Source organism: Anolis sagrei, chromosome 5 (genome assembly GCF_037176765.1).
Source record: "Anolis sagrei isolate rAnoSag1 chromosome 5, rAnoSag1.mat, whole genome shotgun sequence".
Classification (NCBI taxonomy): Eukaryota; Metazoa; Chordata; class Lepidosauria; order Squamata; family Dactyloidae; genus Anolis; species Anolis sagrei.
In genome coordinates, this window is record NC_090025.1 from 103,263,318 (window position 1) to 103,278,678 (window position 15,361).

Here is a 15,361-nt window from a genome sequence, read left to right on the forward strand (position 1 = left end):
TAATATCAAGGCAGGAAATCCCACATTATCTGAGTGTGGACTGAGATAACCCAGTTCAAAGCAGATATTGTGGGATTTTCTACCTTGATATTCTGGGATATGGGGTTGTACAGGAGGGCCCTAAATTGGAGTCATGTGCAAATTTGATAAGCATACACCCTCTTCTATCATCCTAGTCACTTATATAGATGTTGAATACTACTTGACTCAAGACAGAACTATGTGGTTGCCCTCTAGGCCCTCCCTTCCAGGATAAAGAAGACCCATCGATGATCATCCTCACACCAAATATAAATCTGTCTATCAATAGCATTGTCTAGTCCACATTGTACTACCTTATTTGCAAGAATGTTACGGGAGACCTTGTGAATTACCTATAGAGATCAGGATGTGCTACATCCACACCATTCCCTTCATCTACCACAGTGGTTCTCAACCTGGGGTCCCCAGATGTTTTTGGCCTACAACTCCCAGAAATCCTAGCCAGTTTACCAGCTGTTAGGATTTCTGGGAGTTGAAGGCCAAAAACATCTGGGGACCCCAGGTTGAGAACCACTGATCTACCAGGTACAGTGGTTCTCAACCTGGGATCTCCAGATGTTTTTGGCCTTCAACTCCCAGAAATCCTAACAGCTGGTAAACTGGCTGGGATTTCTGGGAGTTGTAGGCCAAAAACATCTGGGGACCCCAGGTTGAGAACCACTCTACCAGATAATTCCAGAACCTTCGACACAGCCATATAACCCAGGCTGGATCTAGACAGCCCTTTATCCCAAAAGCACCTGCATTTTAAAAACGTGGATGTTCTGGGAGGGCTGTCCGCACCTACCCCAGAAAGAGCATGCTTTCTGGGGTGGGTTGCCCACACGTTCTCTCGGAACTAGCCCAAGAGAATGTGGGGAAGCCCTACCCCCTCCCTCCAAGCCCCCAGACCCTTAGAAAAGTAAAAAAAAAAAAAAAAACCTTACCAGCCTTCAGTATTCCCTCCATGCAGCTCTCCCAGCACGTAAAATGACGTGCCAGGAGAGCGGGGTGGGGATGTGGGGATGGGGAAACAGTTTTCCTCCCCCCCCCCCCCCACCCATTGTCCTGGCGTATCATTTGTACACACCCAGAGAACTGCATGGAGGGAATACTGCAGGCTGGTAAGTTTAACCTTTCTAAAGGGTCTGGGGGCTTAGGAGAGTGGGGTTGGCATTCCCACATTTTACCAGGCTTATTTAGCCTGGTAAACTGTGGTAACCGTGTCCCAACTGTAGTCCAGACACTGGAAATAGTGCATTTATCCCATGCCTTCTAAGAAGGCATGGAATAAATGCACTAACAAATTAATTTGCTACAAACCAGAGTTTTTCTTTTTATTGCAGAAGTTTCCACAATAAAGGGGCTGCCTGGATGGGCCCCCCGATATCAAGGCAGATAATCCACAATGTCTGCATTGAACTGGGTTAGCTGAGTCCACACTGCCATATAACCCAGGTGAATATGGAGTTTATACATCTGTGTGGAAGAGGCCTCCAACGTAAAAAAAGAGATACCATTAGTCTGGCATGGCTTGTTTTTGAGAAATCAGTGTTGACTTTTAGTGAGCCTGGCATTCCCTTCTAAGTGCTTATAGTCAGCTCTAGCATTTTTCCTGGTACTGATGTCATACTGCCTAGGTCTTGTTTTGTCTTCTCTTTTCTTCTGAAGATGGGGATAATATTTGCCCTCCTCTAGTCTACTGGGATATGTGTTCTCTGGGAATTTGCAAAGATTATTCCCAGTGGTTCTGAGATTACTTCTGCCAGTGCATGGATGCATTTCATCTGGTCTCATTTAGAGTAATCAGGTATTTCTGTACTGGTTCTTCACCTATTATGTGCTCCATCTCAGCTACATTTCCTATGTGTTCCTCATCCAAAATACTCTGCTCTGCAGTATTTTTTAAAAAACCTCATGCTTCCTAATATGCTGAAGAGTTTCTATACAAGCCTCAAGGTACTGGATTTTTCCCCCAACAAATTTGCACTTGCTGTTTGTTGTTTCCCAACAAACTTGCACCTACCAGTACCTCCTGGGAAGACCACAAAATGATCAGAGCTTTAGCTGTTGGCTGCAGTAGCTCCCTCAACATCCATATTCAATAATCTTAAATAGACATTGAAACAGAGCTCCAGGCTTCTGCTTCAAAACTGCCTCACTAAATATCATGCAAAATACCCCCGTCGGCCTTTTCTGAATGCCAGACTTCAGGAACTGGGTGTGCGAGAATATTAGTGGCTGCCAGCTCCTCCCACACCAAAAGTCTCTGACCCCTTCTACACTGTCATATCCAGATTTTCTGCTTTAAACTGGATTATATGGCAGTGCAGAAAGAGCCTCTCACTCTCTTCCTCACAGGAAACGCTTTGACTCCCTGAGACGATGTGTTCAGGCAGAGAACTTAGGGTTACACACAATAAAAAACTAAAAAGTTATTGAGTTCACAAACCTTCTCTCAGTTCACACAACCAACCAAGAATGATAGAAAAGCCCACCAAAACAAAATAGAACAATAGAGTGCTAAATGAGTACACAAACAATCAAATCTCTTTCCGTCTCACACAAGCAAACATTCTCACAACTGCCTTAACTTAGGAAGATACAGGGTATGATCCTGTGATTGGGAATCCTAAACGAGAAGGGAGTTCATATGGATGGGAGTTTGTATGAAAATGTGACTCTATTTCCTGTGCTGGTCAATAACCGAAATAAATGATTTGATTTGATTTGACAGCATAAAACAGCGTAAAACAACATAACAATAATAGCTAGCAACAACAATAACGGCAGACTAATTTTGAAGGTGGGGGGAGGAAAACCACTATGTGAACTGGTTAAAGGATAAGGTGGTTTAGTAAGGTGGATAACAATGCATAACGGCATAGGAAATATCATGGAAACAGCAAATTATCAGGATCAGTTAATATAATATAGGACATCAGATTAAATGACAATTCAAATAATGATGCAGGCCATTTGTCATAGGAGTTGTCAATCGAAAGCATGACGAAACATCCACGTCTTTAATTCCTTCATTAAGATCACTACTGACCGAAAGGTCATGAGTTCAAAGCCAGCCCAGGTCGGAGTGAGCATCTGTATGCTACTCTGAGGAAGAGAAGCAATATGCTGTAATACTGCTATGCTTTAACAGCGATGCTCTTTGCTATGGTGGAATAGCTATTTACTCAAGGTTTATGTTTTGCTTTCTCATTTGAATGAAGATTTGGTCGTGTCAGGAGCAACCTGAGAAACTGCAAGTCGTTTCTAGTGTGAGAGAATTGGTCGTCTGCAAGGACGTTGCCCGGGGGACGCTAGGATGTTTTGATCTTTCTGAATGAAGATGAAGAAGCCTTATTCAGTGTTACTTACCAGGACTATGTAAGTTTGTTGCACTGTTTATGCCTCTACTGATAAGAGTAACATTTTTTCTGCTCTTTTTTCCTCTTGCTTGTGTGTCTTTTGCATGGGACTTGGCTAAAATCCGCTTCTGTGCAACATTCCTCTCCTGAAACTTCTGCTCTTTTCCTTTGAAAAGTCTGATGCTCTTTGTGGGATGTTTGTTGTGTTTAGTATCAAGATGTCTTTGTAAATTTGGTGGCTTCATGGACTCATTGGATACATCATAACTTAACACAGACTATGTAGGTACTAATTTTCTGGGTCTGTTCACATGAAACAAAACAACAGATATTCTTGCTATAACAGTGACACTTTTTAAGATAACTGGAAGAAGAAGCTGAATTTCAGTTTGAACAGGATGCACTCTTATCACTGTTATCAATACGTTTCCATTTCAAATTCAGTCTGAGGCACAGTGAAAATGTATTGTTACAAAATTCACCATCTTTTCATGCATATCGTAATTCAAGAATGTTTTCTACAGAATTCTGAGAAGCAACAGACCTTCAGAGAATGCATTGGAACAGTAAGGACAACTCTAGAGTCTACGATACTGGCACCTAGCTGTATGCACGGTAGCAAAAAATGTCATGTGCTTTCTCTCAGAAACTGCACCAATCATTTGCATATTCTAAATGAATGTAGAAGTAGCAAGTGCTACTGTAAGCATATAGGAATGAAGCAAACAAATGAGGCCAATAGATGAATTTTGCTTGGGTGTTTAGTTGGGGGATAGTTTCAGAGGGAGTTCTGGAGTTCTGTTCCATTGCCTATCTAAGGGCCCTTTCTCACAGCCCTATATCCCAGAATATCAAGGCAGAAAACCCCACATTATCTGAGTGTGGACTCAGATAACCAGATTATTGTGGGATTTTCTGCCTAGATATTCTGGGATATAGGTTTGTGTGGAAGGGCCCTAAGACTGCTAAAAATAGGTGGTGAGAGAGCTTATGAAGTTCCCTTCAATAGCTGTGGTATGGTTGTGTACTTGTCAGAAGATAGAATAATTTTCTGTAATGTCCGCACCTTCGCAGGTATTTTTTTAACCCAGAGTAAACCTGGAAATGAAGGTTTACTCCAGATTAAACAGGATTAGTTTGGACACCTCAGACTAATCTGGAAAAAAACCTACGGGTTCTAGACATGTGTAGAAGGATCTTCAATTGTGATGTTTATATCAGGACCACGATGGGGTCTTGGCAGTTGTATCTGGAGTTGTATGACACAGGTTTTTTTTAGCCTGTGCAATGTGTAATGCATAAAGAAGGAAATATATATGTTTGTATGTGCCTTCAAATTGCCTGCTAACTTATGGTGACTCCCATTAATTCAAAGGGTTTTTCTTAGGCAAGGAATATTAGATGATTTTGCTAGTTTCTCTGAAGTATAGCTACAGCATCTGGTTTTCATTGGTAGTCTCCCAGGGCTTATGCTGCTTCGTTTCCAAGATCAGACAGGATATCAAGTCCCCAGGGCCAGATCAACTACATCCAAGAGTACTGAAGGAACTAGTGGAAGTTATTTCAGAACCATTGGCAATCATCTTTGAGAGTTCTTGGAGAACGGGTCAAGTTCCAGCAGATTGGAGGAGGGCAAATGTGGTCCCTATCTTCAAGAAAGGAAAAAAGGATGACCCAAACAATTATCGTTTGGTCAGACTCACATTGATACCAGGCAAGATTCTGGAAAAGATTGTTAAGGAAGTGGTCTGCAAACACTTAGAGAGGAATGTGGTCATCGCTAATAGTCAATAGAGATTTATCAAAAACAAGTAATGCCAGACTAATCTGATCTCGTTTTGTGATAGTTAGAAGCTGCATAGATACAGGGAACACTGTGGATGTAGCTTAACTGGATTTCAGTAAGGCCTTCGACAAGGTCCCCCATGTGGCAGCAAAAAAAAAAAAAAAAAAAAAAAAAGCCAATGAGATTTTGGCCTGCATAAATAGGAGTCTAGTGTCTAGATCCAGGGAAGTCATGCTACCCCTCTATCCTGCCTTGGACAGACCACACCTGGAATCACATTGTGTCCAGTTCTGGGCACTGCAATTTAAGGAAGATGTTGACAAGCTGGAATATGTCTAGAGGAGGCTGACTAAAATGATCAAGGGTCTGGAGAACAAGCCCTATGAGTAGCGGCTTAAAGAGCTGGGCATGCTTAGCCTGCAGAAGAGAAGGCCGAGAGGAGACATGATGGTCATGTATCAATATGTGAGAGAAAGTCATAGGGAGGAGGGAGCAAGCTTGTTTTTTTGCTGTCCTGGAGACTAGGACAAAGAGCAATGCCTTCTAACTACAGGAAAGGAGATTCCACCTCAGCATGAGGAAGAACTTTCTAACTGTGAGAGCTGTTCAGCAGTGGAACTCTCTGCCCTGGAGTGTGATAGAGGCTCCTTCTTTGGAGGCTGGATGGCCATCTGTTAGGGGTGTTTGAATGTGATTCTCCTGCTTCTTGGCAGGGGTGGACTGGATGTGACCCTCCAGGTATTTGGGACTCCAGCTCCCAGGAGTCCTAGCGAGCTTGTCCATTGGTCAGGAATTCTGGGGGCTGAAGTCTAATAAAACACCCAGAGGGCCATAATTGTGCAGACCTGCTTGAAGGGATCAGGGGCCCTTATACACATTGCTAAAAACCTGGAAGTAACTGGGTTAAAAGGAAGGTGGAATTGAGTTAACTGCGGAAAAGATTGTGTTAAAAAGGTGCATTTAAATCTGATTCCACCCTCAAAATGCACACCTTCACAAGGTTTCACACATTCCCTTCCCCCTGTGTGGACTGCTCCAGCACACATGCACTTTTTAAAAGTCCAAAACAATGGATCAGCTCATCGGGCCAGCTCATTGGGCCATCAAAACACAAAGTTAAGATGCACAAGTGGCTCAAGGGAAGCACAACTGGAAAGCAATTCGAACTCTCTGAACCTTTTTTTAAACTTTATAATATTAAACAGGGCTTGAATTAACAATTGGGTGAAGAAAGAGATAAGAAATCTTCTTGAGTTTACATTAAGCTATACGCATATGAGGTCCAGCACATAATAGAGTGAATAATAATAATAAAAACTTCTGCCAGATGTTGCCAGTCTACTCTCCATCTTGATCCACTACAAAGGAAGGCTGTGAGGGTGGTGAGGGATCATTTCCTAGGACTGACAGGTCTGTGTGTGGACCTGCTGTCAGGTCCCAGAATTTTTTGCCTCAGCTTTAAAACATGCATTTTGGCACTGTCTGGAAGCACCCTTAGGCCATAATATTTCATATATACACTTATTGAAAGGTATACCTACTTTGGCTTCCTTGTAGTATTTCTTGGATTCATGCTTAGCCAGATATCCTCTGAGTTATGTGTTATTTCCAGCAGTGCTCTGATGTGTCCAAGTTTCTGATTTGGGTGTTGACAAATATTATCTGAAAATGATGAAGAAGTATGTGATGCAAAAGAATTTCAAGGAAGATTGGCCCAATTCATCCATTATGCAACTGAGTAGTTGTGAATCAGAATATGTCCATAACTGGATCTTTAGGCTTACACCATTGTCATTTCTACATTTGGGTAAGTTGCAGAATATATCTGGATAGTATGACTGTTGATAGTATTTTATGTGTAAACATTTTTAATAGAAGTAGAAATTATCTGCTTGTTTGTTTTTGCTTGTTTCTTTTTTGCTCTCAGGAAATGCCCATGTTTTTGAACAACGATTTCTCTTATTGCACAATTTGTAACATGTGGCACATCTTCTTAAGCTTCATTGAAGAAATGCTGAGAACTGGAGTATACATCCATCTGTGGATTCAACAGTTTTTGCCTGGGGTGAGATTCTGTTTGGACAAGTGATCAATCAATCCCAATGCTTCGTAGTACGGTGGTAATGGGAGTTTGCCTTAAATGCCATTAGTGGAAGTTTTAAGAACAAGGATTAAGCCAAACTAAGCTACTCCTACAGAACCAGTGGCACAATCAGAATTTGCTAGGCCAATAGAGATATAATGAAGTGGTGCAGTCCTTTGTACTGGCAAGATATATGACTAAAAGGCCAGTTATTTCTCTTTATTTTGATAGGTTTAAACATCTTGTTTGCAATATCCAAGCAAGACTATTTTCCTTCCTTTTCCACTTTCATGCGCATGTATGTACATACCACATTTCAAGGTTTATCTGTTCCTGTAAAAGTATTTAATACAACTTCCCTTCATTGTTCTTTTGTAGCCATTAAGGCAACTGATTTTCCTGATCGCACCATTGTGTTAAGAATTGAGCGGAAGCAGCAGCCACCTTTTATCTTTCCTCTTTAGTGACCAGGAGTTCATGGCTTATATAACGGGAACAAATAGCCAGTCCACACCACTCCAGCATAACCTTCGGAAGGAGGCTTCAAGACCAGCCTTGACCATTAAGGAAGCTCTTTCTTGATGGGGAATTGAACTTTTCCAGCAAAGCAAAGGTATCTCTCTTATCAACAGTATTTGAAAAGCCTGCATCTTGTCACTGATAATATAGCAGAGTGTTTATTAATAGGCTGGAAATAATGAAATTATACATCTTAAGAGGAAGTCTCAAGAGGTAGCTTTTGAAAAACACAGATGCTAAATACATTTGATGGGCCAGTTTGTAGTGTGGATTATTTTGAGAAGATGTTTTTGAAATAGCTCCTCTGCTGCTTATATTATTTTTCACAGTGTTGTTTATTCTTTCTATTTTGTTTTCTTATGTTTTCACATATGAAAACATCATCTCTTGTGTGTATGTATGTAAAAAGTTAACTCTACAATATTAGGTATACACACACACACACACACACACACACACACTAGCCGTCCCTTGCCACGTATTGTTGTGGTCCAGTCTGGTGATTTGGAAAATAAAGTAATTAGAAAGTGTTGGTTTCTAATATATGTAATTTCTTGATGCTTGTGGGTAAACAGTATTTCTTGCTGTTTCTTTGTCAGTGTGGATGTGGAGATTGTCTGGTTTGCCTACTCTGGAACATGCAACATATAATTGTGCTTCTTTAGGGGTCCCTTTCAAATCTATGATACTATATCTGTGTGTGTGAATCATATATATCAATCTATATGAACCGCTTTGAGTTCCCCTCGGGGTGAGAAAAGCGGTATACAAATACAGTAAATAAATAAATCTATTATCTATGGCTGGATGGCTCTTTGTCAGGAGGGCTTTGATTACGTTTTCTTGCCCTGGTGAAGGGAGTTGGACTGGATGGCCTAAGTATGGGGGTTCTGTGTGGGAAGTTTGCCCCAGTTCTGTCATTGGTGGGGTTCAAAATGCTCTTTGATTGTATAAATCCCAGTAACTATAACTCCCAAATGTTAAGGTCTATTTTCCCCAAACTCCATCTGTGTTCATATTTGGGTGTATTGAGTGCTTGTGCCAAGTTTGGTCCAGATCCATCATTGTTTGAGTCCACAGTGCTTTTTAGATGTAGGTGAACTACAACTCCCAAACTCAAGGTCAATGCCCACCAAACCTTTTTAGTATTTTCTTTTGGTCATGGGAATCCAGTCTGCCCCGTTTGGTTCTATTCCATTGTTGGCGGAGTTCAGAATGGTATTTGATTGTAGGTGAACTATGAATCCCAGCAGCTACAACTCCCAAATGACAAAATCAATTTTTGAGTGATGGCCACTCTTTGGGTTAGTAGGTGTTTTGTGGCCAAATTTGGTGTAATTCCTATTTACTTTATACCTTACTGCCCAAAGGCTTGGTCCCACATCCATGTCTTTACTTTCTTTCTGAAGACCAAAAGGGAAGGTGCTGATCTAATTTCGATAGGGAGGGAATTCCACAGGCAATGGGCCACCACTGAGAATTCTGTCTCTCTCGTGTGTGTGTGCGCGCGCACACACACGCACACACATAACTGTATTGTGGATCACAGTGCACAAACTTAGGCTTTTTGCAGGGATATGTCATCTAATGTGGGGAGATTGACTCTAATGAGGTGACTGGGGTTGTCCGAATATGAGCTTTGCTGGAATGTGCAGTGCTAAGGATCGCTGATTAGGAGCCACACAAATACAGACATGCACACCTCTTTTAACACCCATAAATTGGTAGGCCTATGTTTTATATAGATAGGATATCATTCAGGGGCTGGGGGACAGAGAATACATACGTCGTCTAATATAGGCTCTATTCATCCAGCAGGAATCAAAGTGTCTATGTCAAAAGTCAATAAATGACAAGGCCAGTGTGGGGGGAGGGGGGAGAAGGAAAGCTGCATTCTAATAAAAAAATAATACAAATCAACCAACTCTTACTGAAATTCCTGCATGGAATTAAATCCAGTTTAATCCAGTTTAAATCTACATAGGACCACACAGTACATCTATTCAGTTTTGAGACATTGATTTCTTTGGTAGAGACTGATGCTTTGTGCTTAATTATCCCATTGTCCAATATAACAAAAATACACAAAAGGCTCTTCTTCTTTGACACAATTTTTTTGCAGGGTGTGCTCTTCAGTTTACCATATTAAGAGAAAATGCTTTGTTTTATTTTTTCTTAGATGATAGGACCATGGATCTTCATATTGCTTCTAACTTACCTGCTCCCAAAACTAGGTAAGAAGATATATTATCTATCATTCCTGCTTTGTATTGTGTTCTTATCCTCTGACTCTTAGGGATCTTCCAGACAGGCCCTATATCCCAGGATCTGATCCCAGGTTTTCTGCTTTAAACTGGATTATATGAGTCCACACTATCAGATAATCTATATAAATAAAAATTTAATGTTCGTTTGTGGGATTAACATAACTCAAAAACCACTGGATGAATTGACACCAAATTTGGCCAACATACACCTAACAACTCAATGTATGTCCTTCACTCAAAATAACAATTAAAAAAAAGCAGAAATGACTTCTAAACCCAAAATTCCTATGGAGAGAAATAGCACATGTCCACAAAGGCACCCATGGACACGCCCCCACCCCCTCTTCCACACGAGAAAACAGCCAGCCATTAAAGCATTGGGAGCCAGGCGCACATGCATGGCCATACACACACACAGACACACTCACACACAAACAAGAGTGGGCACCATGGGAGTGGAGGTGGAGGTTTGCCGCACAGAACCCCTTCTCTTTCCTTGCTATGACAGGAGGGTGGTCTCCTCCTCCTGAATATATACGTCTATGGATGTTGGTTGACTGGTTGCGTGTGTATATATATATATATATATATATATATATACACACACACACACACACACACACATATATACACTTACAATACTTTATGTATTACTATTTTATATATTTGTATATAATACATATGTTTCATAATATATAACTATTATATATATTATAAAACATATAATATATATTATAAGATATAATTATAATATTTTATATATTAGTTATATAGATTACTATATAATATGTTACTATTATATATTACTATATAATACAAATTAAATAGACTCATGAAATAGAGTTGGAAGGGACAGTTGAGAAATAATGAGAGAAGGAGGGACAGAGGGAAGGAATGAAGGAGGGAAAGGGGGAAAGAAGGAAGGAGAGAAGGAAGGAAGGAAGGAAGGAAGGAAGGAAAGGTAGAGAAGGAAGGAGAAAAGGAAATAAAAAAGTTAAAGGAGAGAGAGAGGGAAGGAAGGAGAGAAGGAACTAAAGACAGAAAGAGGGAAGGAAGGAAAGAAAGAAAGAGAGAAGGAAGGATATAACTAAAGAGCAAAGAAAGGGAGGAAAGAAATAGGTAGAGAAGGAAGAAAGAAGAAGAGAAAGAAGAAGAGAAAGAAAAAGAGCGAAGGAAGGAAAAACGGAGGGAAGGAAGGAGAGAAGGAGGGGGGAAAGAGGGAAAGAAGGAAGGAGGGAAGGAGAGAAGGAACGAAAGACAGAAAGAGGGAGGGAAGCAGGGAAGGAAAGAGAGAAGGAAGGATGTAATCAAAGAGCAAAGAAAGGGTGGAAAGAAATAGGTAGAGAAGGAAGAAAGAAGAAGAGAAATAAGGAAAAGAAAATGAGTGAAGGAAGGAAAGAGGGAAGCAAGGAAAGAGAGAAGGAGGGGGGAAAGAGGGAAAGAAGGAAGGAGGAAAGGAGAGAAGGAATGAAAGACAGAAAGAGGGAGGGAAGCAGGGAAGGAAAGAGAGAAGGATGTAACCAAAGAGCAAAGAAAGGGAGGAAAGAAACAGGTAGAGACAGAAGAAAGAAGAAGAGAAATAAGAAGGGAAAGAAAAAGAGGGAAGGAAGGAAAGAGGGAGGGAAGGAAGGAAAGAAAGAGGTAGGGAAGGTTGGTCACAGCAATGTGTAGCAGGTACAGCTAGTCTGGGATAAACAGAAAACCTGGGATCAGATCCTGGGATATACGGCCTTTCTGGAAGGGCCCTCTGTCAATCAAACAAACTAAACTGGTATTTTATCTTTGATGCCTTTCCAAGTCATCTCTAGCGTGGAATTCAATTTCTCTCACACCTAATGCACAGTGGGTCTTTTAACAACTGTGATCTTTCCTAGTCTGTCACTGCTGACTCAGAGCCTAATTGGGCATTTTTCTTTCGATGTGCTTCCTGCTTGACTTGTAGAGCCTGAGACACAGAAACGACAATCATGGGCTAATGAATAAGCCTGAAGTCAGGATAAGGAAGCTTTGTGTGTTCAGAATGTTGCAAGTGGTCTGAATCCCCTTCTTGTGCATGGCTTGTTTGTTAGATGCAGGGCTACGTCACATGATCATGAGATAATTTTTGTGTGCTGCTGTTCCTTCACTTATGCAATGTTATGCATATTCTCTTCTTCAAGTGGCATGGCCACAATATATCTCCTCCTTCAGCTGCCAAGTCGCCAGTGAAGGGTTCCTATTGCTTTACGTGGAAGACAAAAATTGTGGCAGGGAATTTATTTATTTATTTATTTATTTGCTTCACTTTTATACCGCATATTTCAGCCCTTGGCAGGCGACTCAATGCGGTTTACAGTGCAATTAAAAACACAGCAATACAACAACCGGGACGACAATGTCGCTCCACAACAATTAACATCAGACAGACAAATCAACAAACAACATATATAGCGCCTCCGTTAAAGTCAGATCCATTCTCATAGTCATTGTGCCGTTCCTATGTTCAGTTACCGTCTTCCTTAGTTAGTTGCATTGCCTAGCCAAACGCTTGTTCGTAAAGCCAGGTCTTGACCATTCTCCGAAACGCCAGCAACGAAGGTGCCTGTCTGATGTCTGTTGGTAAGGCATTCCATAGCCGAGGGGCCACCACTGAGAAGGCCCTGTCTCTCGTCCCCGCCAAGCGCACCTGTGACGCAGGCGGGATCGAGAGCAGGGCCTCCCCAGACGATCTTAATGTTCTAGTCGGTTCGTAGGCGGAAATGCGTTCGGAGAGGTAAGCGGGGCCAGAACCGTTTAGGGCTTTATAGGCCAAGGCCAGCACCTTGAATTGAGCCCGGTAGCGGATTGGCAGCCAGTGGAGCTGGCTCAGCAGAGGAGTGGTGTGCTCCCTGAGTGCCGCTCCTGTTAGTAACCTGGCTGCCGAGCGCTGGACCATCTGAAGCTGAAACCATCTGAAGGAAATAAAAAGCAATCCATTGCATTTTCTATCCTGGTGTATTCCAGTTATCCCTATTTACTGGAGATGAACTATTTTCAAGATGAAATAGCCCCCTTTTTCTCCTTCTTTTGTTCCATATTTAGGAAGTTTTTTTAAAAAAAATGATATTTTCAGGATCATGAACTTGTGTTTTTTTTTCCAATTTTTGCTCTGTTGCTCCTTTTGTTCGCTCCCCCATAATGTATGTCCTCACACTGTACTTCCCTCTGCCTGTTTGCAGGTCTGTCTCCATGTCTCCATTACTCTGTTTTCCAATGAGTTTCTCTTTCGCAAATATTTGCGTTTCATATCTATCTCATTCTGAGTTTTTATCATTTTACCTTGTACATGTAGCTCGCTCATTGTGATTATGATGTATATCTATCACTGTATTTTGCATTGTTTGATTGTATTCTTATGTTTTATTTATTTTATTGTGGTGTTTATTTTGTGTTTTGGTTTTATTTTGTTGTAATGCATTGCTGGGCTTGGCCTCATGTAAGCCGCCCCAAGTCCCCTTTGGGGAGATGGTGGCGGAGTATAAATAAAGTTATTATTATTCAATTGAAATTGAATCCAGACAAGACAGAGGTCCTATTGGTGAGTCCTAAGGTCAAACAGGGTATAGGGTTACAGCCTGTGTTGGATGGGATTACACTCCCCCTGAAGACGCAGGTTCACAGCTTGGGAGTGATCCTGGACTCATCGCTGAGCCTGGAACCCCAGGTCTCAGTGATGGCCGGGAGAGCTTTTGCACAGTTAAAACTTGGGCGCCAGCGGTGCCCGTACCTTGGGAAGTCAGATCTGGCCACAGTGGTCCACGTTCTTGTCGCATCCCGACTAGATTACTGCAATGCACTCTACGTGGGGTTGCCTTTGAAGACTTTCAGAAACTGCAATTAGTCAAACAGGCGGCAGCTAGATTACTCACTGGAGCATCATACAGGGAGCATGCCACCCCCCTGTTGTGTCAGCTCCACTGGCTGCCAATCCAATTCCGAGCACAATTCAAAGTGCTGGTTTTGACCTATAAAACCCTATACGGCGCTGGTCCAGCATACCTGTCCGAACGTATCTCCTTCTACGTCCCACCTCGGAGCTTAAGATCCTCTGGGGAGGCCCTGCTCTCATCCCCGCCGTTGCCTCAAACACATTTGGCGGGTACGAGAGACAGGGCCTTCTCGGTGGTAGCCCCCTGCCTGTGGAATAAGCTTCTCGAGGAAATTAGAGCCCCTGTGTATTTTATGAAGCGGTTAAACCCCTGTGCCAGCAGGACTAAAGACCAACAGGTCGCAGGTTCAAATCCGGGGAGAGGCGGATGAGCACCCTCTATCAGCTCCAGCTCCTCATGCGGGGACATGAGAGAAACCTCCCACAAGGATGATAAAAACATCAAATCATATGGGTGTCCCCTGGGCAACATCCTTGCAGGCGGCCAATTCTCTCACACCAGAAGCGACTTGCAGTTTCTCAAGTCACTCCTGACACGACAAAAAAAAAATCCCTCATCACCTTCAGAAAGAAGGTTAAATCATGGTTGTGGTACCAGGCCTTCGGGCAATCAGGTTAAAGGACAATGGATAATATTTGACTATGGCTTGGAAGTGGATTTGGATAAGTGAAGCAGAGTAATCAGTATATGGCTAGATAAATAGCCACCATACTGGCAATAGCTAAATGGATCTTAAGTATACTGTTTAATTTTTATTTAAATGCTCATGGTTTTTAATTGTTATTTTTGCTGTTTGTATTTTATGAAGTGGAATTGAATTGTTGCCAATTGTAAGCTACCCTGAGTCCCCCTAGGGGTTGAGATGGGCGGGGTAAAAATGTTCCAAATAAATAAATAAATAATATTGCTCATCTGCAGCAATTTATTACAAACAAACAATTCTCTTTCAGATGGAACTGAAGTTGCACAGCCATTTGGACGCTGTAGTCTTTTTGGAAGTAGCCACATTAAAACATTTGATGAATATTTGTACGACTTTGCTGGAGATTGCAGTTATCTTCTTGCCGGAGACTGTCAAAAGAGATCCTTTTCACTCTTGGGTGAGTTTCAACTGAAATCTGAAACCTGGTTTTTAGTTGAAGAAACTAGAAACCTCTTTGTTTGATGCAGTTACTTCTGTCATTCAGTAAGAAACGCCCAGAAAACAGTTTCACTGAGTATCTAGAGCAGGTTAGTTCTCTTAATTCTAATGTGTAGCCAATGACTTATGAGCAAAGGCAGCTGACAGTGCAGCTCAGAGATTCAACCTGCTTCCCACAGTACTTTGAAGGGTGTGTGTGTTATTAGTCTCAGGGTTGGAGCAATAGATAGAGACAGAATTAGTATCTAAATGATGTAACAGGACTTTAAAA

General features: G+C 41.7%; 1 protein-coding gene across 2 annotated transcripts in view; it reads left to right on the forward strand.

Annotated features, from left to right (window-relative positions):
* Positions 1-6,686: 6,686 nt before the first annotated feature.
* Positions 6,687-15,361, forward strand: part of VWF (von Willebrand factor) — a 161,484-nt gene continuing 152,809 nt past the window's right edge. Inside the window, exons 1-5 of one of the 2 annotated variants that reach the window (XM_067468939.1) lie at positions 6,687-6,979; positions 7,100-7,237; positions 7,720-7,868; positions 9,954-10,008; positions 14,900-15,049. In XM_067468939.1, coding sequence (XP_067325040.1) covers positions 9,954-10,008; positions 14,900-15,049 — 205 coding nt within the window. In that variant the 5' untranslated portion in view covers positions 6,687-6,979; positions 7,100-7,237; positions 7,720-7,868. Of the gene's footprint in view, positions 6,980-7,099; positions 7,238-7,695; positions 7,869-9,953; positions 10,009-14,899; positions 15,050-15,361 lie in introns of those variants that run through there. The other variant, XM_060778086.2, reaches the window with a different exon arrangement.